The 11,126-nt window shown below is 51.0% G+C and overlaps 1 protein-coding gene across 1 annotated transcript; it reads left to right on the top strand.

The window, feature by feature from the left end:
* Positions 1-5,151: 5,151 nt before the first annotated feature.
* Positions 5,152-10,854, top strand: Hapln2 (hyaluronan and proteoglycan link protein 2). The gene is made up of 7 exons (XM_028753274.1): positions 5,152-5,278; positions 5,759-5,814; positions 8,741-8,882; positions 9,094-9,447; positions 9,570-9,686; positions 9,807-9,989; positions 10,397-10,854. Exons 3-7 carry the CDS (start codon positions 8,795-8,797, stop codon positions 10,678-10,680), a joined length of 1,026 nt encoding a protein of 341 aa, XP_028609107.1. The 5' UTR covers positions 5,152-5,278; positions 5,759-5,814; positions 8,741-8,794; the 3' UTR covers positions 10,681-10,854.
* The last annotated feature ends 272 nt before the right edge of the window (positions 10,855-11,126 follow it).

Below are 11,126 nucleotides of genomic sequence, written 5' to 3'. Positions count from 1 at the left end.
GCTCTAAGACCAATGAGGCAAGAGCAAGGGCAAGCAGGCAAAGAGAAAAAACCTCCTTCTTCCATGTCCTCTATAGAGACTGCTACCAGAAGGTGTGGTCCCACCTCAAAAGATCCAGATTCAGGGTGGGTTTTTGTAGGAGAGACTGCAGGCATGACCTGGCAGTCTGACTATGAGCACACTACTTGTTTGGTTTTTTTGTTTTGTTTTGTTTTTTTGTTTTTTGAGCACACTACTTCTAAGACACATGGCACACCATGCTCCTGGGTATTCCCAGAGTCAGAGCACTGAATGCTGAGGTAGCATCTGTGGGTGGTAGCTTGCCTGCTGATGAGTCTGCACACTCCAAGTCACCTGTCTATGTGCTTCTTCTGCACAGAGACCCTGGTGATACGAGTGCTTGCTGTCCAATCTGAGGTAATCTGCTAAACGATCACAGTAGATAGGCTCCCACAAGATAAACTGCTCATGTGCAATACAGCAGATGCTGCTCCCTGAAACTGTCTCCGGAGTGCTTCATCTCCAAGCCCTTTACACACACACGCACACACACTGCCACTGCAGTCTTATAGGGGATGCTCCAGGAACAAAGCCAGGTCTTCCTCAATTAGATGAAGATGATCCCTCACAGGTGAGCTCAGCTGTTTGGGTTTTAGTTAATCCCACATGTAACTAAGTTGACAACCAAGAAGAAGCTGTCATGCCCACTGCGTCTGCCCCTCGCCATTTTGAAATAAACAGTCCTGTTTGCTGAGGTTGGTTTCTGCTGTTTGGAAGAATGTAGAGAAATGGGGCATGCATGTTTCTGTTAACCATTCCATCCAGCCTGAGAGTGAAGGCACCACACTTGTAGACCCCACTTCTGGGTTTAAGACTGGCCACAGTGAGTCTGGGTGTGTGCACCAAGAGACAGGGAAGACAGCCAAGGCCTGAGAAAGAGAAGCTGCGTTTAGTGTCTCAAATACACTTCAGCTTCTCAGGAGACTGAGCTAGGAGGATTTGGAGATTAAGGGCTGCCTAGGCTTCAGAAACAGTGAGCTTTGAGGCCCAGGAGAAAATGGATTAATGGAGTGAGGGTCAAGATCTTGCACTATCTACAGGGGCAGTTGGGCAAAATTTTTGACTTAATAGTGGACTGACAGTTGCAGGGTGGGTTGACATGATTGTTCATAAGCAAAAGTCTGTCGGCGAGTCTTCAACAGCCCTGAGAAGAGCTCCTGGACCTCTGGGTCTCTGCTAGGTTGAGGTGAGAACATGACATCAGGAAGGTGCCTGTGCATGCGCGTGCGTGCAAACACACACACACACACACACACACACACACACACACACACACCACGCCCCGACTTCTTTCCTCCCACAGACTCCTTTGGGTTCTAGATTCTCGGCAGGTTATTGGGCAACTCCTACTCAAGGGTCCCAAATAATGAGATCAGCGTGGAGAACAGGTTGCTGAATCCCAGCCAGGACTTCTAGGCTGACAGGACAGCGAGAGGAGCCGCAGTCTCCTGCTAGGGCAGTGGGCTCTACATCGACTGCGCCAGGAGGCTGAGATATGTCTATGTTTTAGCTTCCTCTCTCCTTCTTCCTGCCTTCCTTCAACCCGAGAAGATGTGGCTGTTGCTAATTAGTAATGTCAAATCTCTCCGTTCCAGGACCCTCCCCTTTGACCTTCTCGTTTCCCTACTTGAACCCTCACCCTAACTCATTTTAAAGCGTCCCGACTGGAAGCGTAATGTCTTCATGATTCATTCTCCGGCTCGCCCCTTAGTGTGGCAAGACTCAGCCGCCCAAAGAGGCCCCTGGATGCGGCTGTATGAATGTCACTGTAACGGATGGAAGCCCTGCCAATCATACTTACCTCTCTCCCAACTTCTGCAGTGGCATCCTGCCAGCCTTTCCAGCAACTCATAAGACCATCTGGTAGTAAACTGGGACCACGCTCGCCTTTACCATGGCCACTAAGTCGGAAGCCTCGAAGCTGCAGACGGGGAGTCAAGTCCGGAGAGCAAGGCCTGGTAGCACTTACCCGCTTCCTCTTTCCAGGGTCTGGAGACCTGAGCTGAGAGAGTAGCCTTGAATACACACACTGCGGGTTCTTTCCTCAGTCTTCCTCAGAGGCCTCCTCTTGCAGCGAGAGTAGTTCTGAGCTGGCCAAGCTCAGCCCTTCCATGATGGAGAAACCCAATGTGTAACTACAGTAGAGGGAACGAGCAGGCTCCGTGGAGGAGCCCCAGCTCTCTAGATTTGACCCTCCCCTCTCTTCTGTTTCTCTTGGGAGAAAGCCAATCAGATGCATGGGATCAGGCCGTCCTGAACCCTGAGACAGCAGGCTATTTGTCCTCTCACTAGGAATGGATGGGTAAGTCCCAGGAGGAGGGGAGGGCTTAGCAGCAGGATTGGGGGTGTAGCTGCTTGGAGAAGGACAGTCAACCAGGCCCTGAAGAGTATAACCCCGTTGGTCCCTTGTTAAATATACCCAAATGATATTCTGGGGGTTCATCAGACTTAAGGAGATCAAAAGAAGAACAGAAGGGTTAGCAGAAAAATCGGAGGGCCGGTGAGATGGCTCAGTGGTCCAGAGCCCTGGCTGCTCTTCCAGAGGACCTGAGTTCGATTCCTAAAACAACATGGAAGCTCAGCACCATTTGTAACTCCAGGTCCAGGGGATCTGATGGACTCTTCTGACCTGTGCAGGAAGCAGGCATGCACCTGATGCACAGACACACATGCAAATAAAACATTGATACACACTTAAGGGATAGGAGTGGAGGAAGGGGTCAACTGCCTTCAAACCCAGCCCTCAGGAGGCAGAGGCAGGGGGGTCTCTGTGAGTTTGAGGCCAGCCTGGTCTACATATCGAGTTCCAGGCCAGTTGGGTCTACCATAATGAGACCTATAATGGATACAAACAACAAAAAGTTGGGACGCTTAAGTCACAGCCCTGCCTTAGTGCACAGCATCGTCCCTCATATCTTCAGTGTCTGGGCCCCTCTTTTAAAATAGATAAGTCTAGAATCCTGAAACTACCAGGCAGGGTTGTTCAGCAGAGAAAACGATGGCTCGGAGCAATCTGAAGGGGCTAGAAAGACAGTGGTTGGGAGCCTAAGCCGTTTATGCCGAGAACCTGAGTTCAGATCCCAGGGCCCTGTCAGGGAGTTCACAACTGTTTATAACTCTAGGCTGGGGGACATGACATTTCTGTCTTCCTCAGTAGCTTACATGCACTTACCCAAACTCAGACACATGCATGACTAAAAATAACAAATAGGGGCTGGAGAGATGGCTCAATGATTAAGAGCACTGACTGCTCCTCCAGAGGTCCTGAGTTCAATTCCCAACATCCATGAGTTGGCACATAGCCATCTGTAATGGGATCCAATGCCCTCTTCTGGTGTGTCTGAAGACAGCTACAGTGTACTCATATATATAAAATAAATAAATCTGTTAAAAAAATGACAAATAAAGTTTTGGGGTTTTTTTTCTTTTTTTTCTGAGACAGGACTTCTCTATGTAACTTTGTCTGTCCTGGAATTTGCTATGTAAATCAGGCTGGCTTCAGACTCTAACAGGACTTACCACCTCTGCCTCTGAGTTCTGAGATTAAAGGCATGTGCCATCACTCTCAGCTAAAAATAATAAAATATGAAAAAAAGAAAGGAAGGAGGAAGAAAAAATTTGAAGCTTTAAGGGATTGTAAATAACTGTCTTGGGGGCAGGTCTGCTGCATTGACAGAAGCCAAAGCCTTAGCCTTACTCTGAATTGTTGATGGGCACCTGTCTATATGGTGTACATACATAAAAACCATGCCATACCAAGTGTATGTGTGTGTGAGTTGTCACTCGGTCTGTGGGAGTGGACTTCAGCATGAGGAGAGGCCAGAAAGGCTGTACAGGAAATAAATTTCCACCTGAAAGACTAAGTATCCTCCTTTTCAGACATTTATTTTTATAATCTTATTATTTCATATATGTGGATGTTTTCCTGCATGTATGCCTATGCATCATATGTGTGCCTGGCACCTACTGTGACCAAAAGAGGGTGTCAGATCCCTTGAGACTAGAGTTACAGCTGTGAGCTGTTATGTGTGTGCTGGGAATTGAATTGAGATCCTCTAGAAAACAGCTAGTGCTCTTAACCACTCTGGCCCTGTTTTTGTTTTTGAGGAAGGTTTCACTCCATAGCCCAAGGCAGACTCAAACTCATGGCAATCCTCCTGCTTCAGCATTTCAAGTGGTAGTCCACATCTGTGTCCTCTCCAAATGTTTTGTTGTATGTGAGGTACTTCAGGTTGAGTTTGGGTGTGGAGGTCAGAGGACGACTTTTGGGAGTCTGTCTTCTCTTTCCACTGTGTATCTGGTGATTAAATTCAGTTGCCCGGATGTGGTTTTTAACCTACAGAGTATATCACCAGTCTTCCTGAAATTTTTAAAAAAGTTCATCCACTGGTGCAGAGGAAGGAGGAACTGTGAAATCAGATGACTCTATTTTAGTGAGATCCCCATGGTGCTGGAGAGATGGCTGGGGGTTAAGAGCACTTGTTGCTTTTTCAAAGGACTCAGGTTTCATTCTCAGCATGCAAGTTACAGCCCCTAGGATTAGTAACTTCCATTCCATGGTATCTGGTGCCCTCTTCTAGCCTTTTTTTAGGCACCACAGACATGGTGCACAGACATACACCACTATACTTCTAAAAGCAACACTCATACATCTAAAATAATAAAATAAAAATAGGTAGAGAACTCCCATAGTCCCTCCTTGCTAAGAGTCTCTTTCCAGGGACAGAAACATTTTCATGTGATTTCTACCTCTCGGGCCAGGAGCAATCCTAGCTGCCCCGCTGTGCCACATGGGTGAGGTGGTCCTCCAGCATCACACACGATCTTTCCATGACCCTGGAGTTAGAAGTACTGAGGGTGCCCCACTTCAACTTTCTCCTATCCCCTTACTGGATGTCAATCTCTGCTGCGTGCCAATCACCCACCCAGGCCTTTTTCCGGTGGTTTGTGCCAGCCTGTCCTGCATCCCACATACCCAGCTGTGGACATTTCCATGCCATTGCCCAACGGATGAATAAAGAGTCCCTGTTACCCAACAATGGGGGAGAAGACAGAGACAATGGGAAATTGTGTTTCCAATAGGGTGTGGACAGAAAAGAAAAGGACAGACAGACAGAAAGGGTCAGGGTCCTGAAGCAGCCGGACATCCTGAAAGTCTGATTCCCATCTTGAAAGCCTCTTCCGAAAGGCCATATGTTGCCTGGCACAGAGGGCGCAGGTGAGGGCTTTGGTTGGGGGAAGGGCAATTCTGTTGTTTGGACGGGGTTCATATGGAAATACAGAGCTGGATTCACATTTAGGGTTTGTCCCCACCTCTCCTGGACCAGCACCCTTGTATTTACAGTCGGTCTGTCCCACCCCTGGTCTAAGGACAGGAGAAGTAAGTAGCAAGACCCACTTTCTGCACTCTTTTAGGTAATCGCCTGGATTGCTTTACTCTGTCCCCCACCATCCCAACTGGAGTCTTGCCCTGGCCCCAGGACATCAAGTGGCACAGATGCAGTCACAGTTGGCTTAGTGTGCTGCATGAACATAGGCCTCAGTGCCTTGGATTCTTTAAGCACAGGAAGCAAGTCTCTGTAGAACAGTGTCAGAGGAGCCACAACATCTTGATCAGGTGCTCAAGCCCTGAGACTTTAGGGTGCTTTGAACTCCAGGATCACTAATGCACCCACTGTGCAACGTCTTCCTTCTGCAGGACAGGAAGCTGCTGAGCACGGCTCCCTTTGCCGCTGAAGAGAGACCATCTTGCAGGTAGGCAGTGGGCTACTGGCTGCTGTGTTGTTTCTTTCTGCAAGGGGTATGGAAATGTTACATGTGTGCCGCTCTTGAAATACAGAACTCTAGACCAGTGACTAAGAACTCAAGCTGGTCCGATCTGGATTCAAACCCCAGACAACCCTTCTTTCATAGCTGTGTGACTGCACCTGTGGCATTCATCAATGCCTCCCTGGATAGCCAGAGGGGTCAGAACAGAAGTATACAGTAAAGTGCCTAAGTCAGATTGGACTTTAAACATGTCCGTGGTACCTTATTCTGGATCACTCTCAGTCCACTTTTTTTATTGGATTTTTATTTATTATGTGTTTATGTGTGGTGTGGTGTGCTTGTGCCGTGCTTGAGTGAATGGAGTCAGAAGACAACTTCTGGGGGTCAGTTCTCTCCTTTAAGGGTGTGAGTTCCCAGGAAATGACCCCAGACCATCAGGCTTGGTGGGAATCATCTTCAGACACTGAGCTATCTTGGTAGCTCTTAAACATAACAAGCACTCTCAATGGCCAGGTTGTCCCATATGGACTCCTGTCCCACATGCTTTTATTTTTAATTGAGAAAGAGTGTAACCCTGGCTGTCCTAGAACTCTCTATATAAACCAGGCTGGCCTCGAACTCACAGAGGTTCACCTGCCTCTGCCTCCTGAGTGCTGAGATTAAAGGCATGTACTACCATGGCACTTTTTTGTTTTGTTTTGTTTTTTGTTTTTTCGAGACAGGGTTTCATCTGTATAGCCCTGGCTGTCCTGGAACTCACTCTGTAGATCAGGCTGGCCTCGAACTCAGAAATCCACCTGCCTCTGCCTCCCAAGTGCTGGGATTAAAGGTATGCGCCACCACCACCCGGCTTTTATTTTTTTTATTGGAAGATTTTTTTAAATTATGAATGTGTATGTGTGTAAGTGTGGGTGTGTGCTAATGAAAGTAGGTGCCCTCAGAGTCCATAAAAGGGTGCCATTGGAACTGTGGCCTGCTTGGCATGGGTACTGGGAACCAAACACTGGTGTCTTCAACCCCTATTGGAAAGGTGAGGGTGGTTTTCCTTTTTTTGTTGTTGTTGTTTTTTTTTTTTTTTGGTGGAGTGGGTTTTATTTGTTTGTTTTTTTGTCTTGTTTGTGTTTGGTTGTTTTTTTAAGATAGGGCTTCTCTGTATAGCACGGGGAAAATCTCTGTAGACAAGGCTGACTGCCTGCCTCTGCCTCCCAAGTACTGGGATTAAAGGCATGTGTCACCACCACCTGGCGGGAAAGTTCTTAATGTAACTAACCTGTTTCTTTAGCTACAAACTGATCTTTAGGACCCAGCACATTAGATACTCTTCAAGGCCTTTCTTTACTGGTGTCTTCTTCCCTTAATGTTAACTCAGAGCAGTGCATGCACAGGTTGGCCTTACTCTGTATTCTATAGCATGTGTCACACATGTTACATGCCAGGCACTGTTTTAAGTGTTTTACAAATACATGTTTCATTCAGCTAATTCTCACAGCTGTGAAGTATAGTGTGTTACTTATGCTTGTTGTTGCTATGTCCAAGATAGTCAACATAAACAGCTTAAAGAAAGATTGGTTTTGGCTCAGTTTCCTTGGAGAAATGGCAAAACAGCAGTTCTCACCAGCATGGGCTTGGAAGGGAATCCTGGGCCTTGACCCATTTTCTCCTTTTCTGTTTCCTTCTGTCTGGTGCTCCTGCCATGGCCTCTTTCCCTGCTAATTCTCTCTGGCTACATTCTCACAGACATGCCCAGAGGTTTGCCTCAAAGTCTACTAAGTAATTCCTTGTTGTTGTTGTTGCTGTTGTTTTGTTTTGTTTTTTGTTTGTTTGTTTTTTCAAGACAAGGTTTCTCTGCATAGCCCTGGCTGTCCTGGAACTCACTCTGTAGACCAGGCTGGCCTCGAACTCAGAAATACGCCTGCCTCTGCCTCCCAAGTGCTGGGATTAAAGACGTGCGCCACCACTGCCGGGCAAGTAATTCTAAGTCCTCTCCAGTTGGCAGTGAGGACTAGCTACCATAGGCAGGATGTTACAACTATGACTTTACTAACCAAGACATTGAGGCTGAGGGTCAGCTACTCTTTTAAGATTATGCATGTAGCATATGGAAGAGCCCAGTCTATAAAATAAATAAAAACAAGGGGTCATCAGTCCACCTTTTGGTTAAAAAAAAAAGTTCAAGGTGATAAGAATAGAAATGATCAAAAAACAGGGTGTGGGGGAGGAGACTCCATAGCCCAGACAGACAGCTGCAGTTTACACTGTCCTGATAACTTGATGGTGTCATGCATTGTGACTCCTGGAAAATCCTAGTGACACAGCCTACCCACTCGTGTGCATGGTAGTTTAGGCGATAGTAAGGGTCTTAGGGAAAAGTTCCCCATTTGCTCCAGGAGACTTCACATGCCACAGTGAGACAGACTGAAGAATGAGGGAAGGTTTTCCAGAGGTCAGGCCAATCTCCGACTCTCAAGTCCAGGGCGCCTAGACTCCAGTACAGAGTCATTAGGGGAGTTATTGACAACAGGGGAAGCTGCATCCTGGAGCCTTGGAGGTGAAGGAGGTTTGACTTTATCAGCAGGAGGGGGAGATGGAGGGGGAGAGGGAGAGGGAGGAGGGAGGAGGGAAAGAGGGAAGGAGGGAAGAGGGGAGAGAGAGCCACTCTTCCAAGCAGGAAAAATCATATTTAATTTGGCTCTGGGGTAGAAAGTGATGCTGGCGAATGAATACAGAGATTAAAATTCCAAGGGAAGGCCTGGGAAGTAGCTGGGATGAAGGGACCCAGAAAGGAGATGCTAAGTCAGGACTTGCTGGCTGAGATGATTTGTCATCAGCCCCGTTGGTTTGTGGGCTTGCAGCCTACATGCACCCAACAGGAAGCCAATCCTCATCTCTGCCGTCCCATCCTTCCCTCCAGTCCTAAGGAGTGACCTTCACCTGTGCCCTGCAGACAGTGCTTGCTGACACAACCATGCCCAGCCGGATCCCTCTTCCTGCATTCTGCTGCTTCCTTCTCCCCTGGGCCTTCACCAGCTTTCACAAAGCCCTGGGCAACCCGGGTAAGATCCTAGCCCAGCCCCCAACCAGGACACTGGGGTAGGGGACCAAGGGATGGGCGAATAAAAGGGGCAACTGTTGAAAGTACCTAGGGAGTGAGAATCAGTGGGGAGAGGTAAGGATGAGCCCGAGGAAAGCCTCTGGAGACTAGGTCTGAATGGGCACTTGGGGCAGGGGAGATAAGAAGCCTGCCACTGTGGCCCCTCTGCTCAGCCCCCCATCCGAGTCCCCACTACCTCCTGCCCCCCATCCACGAAGTCATTCACTCTCGTCGTGGGGCCACGACCACACTGCCCTGCGTCCTGGGCACCTCGCCTCCCAGCTACAAAGTACGCTGGAGCAAAGTGGAGCCCGGGGAGCTCCGGGAAACGCTAATCCTCATCACCAACGGACTGCACGCCCGGGACTACGGGCTTCTGGGAGGGCGCGCCAGCTTGCGGAAGGGGCATCGGCTGGATGCCTCCCTGATCATCAAGAACGTACGTCTAGAGGATGAGGGTCGGTACCGCTGCGAGCTCATCAATGGCATCGAGGACGAGAGCGTGGCACTGACCCTGCGCTTGGAGGGTGAGCTTTCCTGCGCGGGCACTGAGGTTCCCTGGCTGTATCGGGCCACCTCACCTCTGCCAGCCCCCTGCCCGCGCTAAACGCGGCATCCAACTGCCTTACCCACGCTCTCCGCTCCCTAGGTGTGGTGTTTCCGTACCAACCCAGCCGGGGCCGCTACCAGTTCAATTACTTCGAGGCGAAGCAGGCGTGTGAGGAGCAGGACGGACGCCTGGCCACTTACGGCCAACTCTACCAGGGTGAGCGGCGGACCCCCTGCTGGTGGCCGCTGGCTGCATATTGGCCCGGGCGAGCTTGCGGGGAGCTAGAGTCTGGCTTGCACCGGTGACTCCCGTCTTCCCCACCCCCTCCTCCGCCAGCGTGGACCGAGGGGCTGGACTGGTGCAACGCCGGCTGGTTGCTCGAGGGCTCCGTGCGATACCCTGTGCTCACCGCGCGGGCTCCGTGCGGCGGCCACGGGCGGCCAGGCATCCGCAGCTACGGGCCCCGCGACCGCAGCCGCGACCGCTACGACGCCTTCTGCTTCACCTCGGCCCTGGCAGGTGAGCCAACTGCGGGCAGGCGGGGCCCGGCCTGGGGACTCCGCCTGCAGAAAGGCCGGTGCCGGGTCCGAGCCGGGGGAAGGACTCCCTGGCCGGGGGAAAGGACCTGGGAGGTGGCAGGAGCTGGACTTGTAGGCTGAGCAGGGGCCGGTCAGCTCCCAGTGTGGAGGGCGGGGCCTGGAGGAAGAGCGGGGCGGGGCTTGGGCCTGGGGGCGGGGCCAGTGTCAGGAGCCGGACAGAGAGACAGGGTGTGGGCGGAGTCTGATGTCAGGCCGGGAGCATCCTAGACGATGTTCCTCCGCACGGTCCGGTGAGGGGTTCTCGGGTTGTCGTTTCCGGAGCTTCGCGGCCGGTCCCCGTCCCACGCCAGCTGCTTCAGGGGGCCGGTCACCGGCTCACGTTCCCAGGCCAGGTGTTCTTCGTGCCCGGGCGGCTGACGCTGACCGAAGCCCACGCGGCTTGCCGGCGGCGCGGAGCTGTGGTAGCCAAGGTCGGGCACCTCTACGCCGCCTGGAAGTTCTCGGGGCTGGATCGGTGCGACGGAGGCTGGCTGGCGGACGGCAGCGTTCGCTTCCCCATCACCACGCCGCGGCCGCGCTGCGGGGGTCTCCCTGACCCCGGGGTGCGCAGCTTCGGCTTCCCCCGGCCCCAGCAGGCGGCCTACGGGACCTACTGCTATGCGGAGAAGTAGGAGTGCACTGCCCTGCCACGCGCGACAGAGTGGCGGGTCCCCTCTGGACAGATGAAGGCCAAGCCCCCACACCTGCCTTCCCAGGCCAGCGCGGTGCTCCAGGCTCCTGGGTAAAAGGGCGTCCTGAGCATTAAATGACCAATAAAATAACATGGCACCTTTTTTGTTCGATAAGAACAAACATATATTGCATCTATGGCTCAGCAATATACTGGGTTTGTGATTAGAGAGCACCAACAGCACGAAGGACCGAGGAGAGGAAGGAGGAGAGGAAGTCTCAGCAGGCCTGGCCATCTACCTGAGAACCCAGGCTGCCATTATGTCTAACCAGCCACCCAAAGGTTTCTTATTCAAATTTTCCAGTAGCACTCCAAACTTCCAGAGCTGTTTGGACATTACAAAACAAATATTCAAACTAAACTCATTTCTAATTGTACTTAGCACTT

This window comes from Grammomys surdaster, unplaced genomic scaffold, assembly GCF_004785775.1.
Source record: "Grammomys surdaster isolate TR1022 unplaced genomic scaffold, NIH_TR_1.0 125946, whole genome shotgun sequence".
Classification (NCBI taxonomy): Eukaryota; Metazoa; Chordata; class Mammalia; order Rodentia; family Muridae; genus Grammomys; species Grammomys surdaster.
Note: the sequence above shows the minus strand (reverse complement) of the source record. Positions and strands in the feature narration are given on the sequence as shown.

What these genes read in the sequence shown, in the direction of transcription:
- Hapln2 (XM_028753274.1), top strand. Translation starts at nt 8,795, where the DNA reads ATGCCCAGCCGGATCCCTCTTCCTGCATTCTGCTGCTTCCTTCTCCCC. An exon ending in CAAAGCCCTGGGCAACCCGG is followed by an intron (nt 8,883 to 9,093) that starts GTAAGATCCTAG and finishes CCCTCTGCTCAG; the next exon opens with CCCCCCATCCGAGTCCCCAC. An exon ending in ACTGACCCTGCGCTTGGAGG is followed by an intron (nt 9,448 to 9,569) that starts GTGAGCTTTCCT and finishes TCCGCTCCCTAG; the next exon opens with GTGTGGTGTTTCCGTACCAA.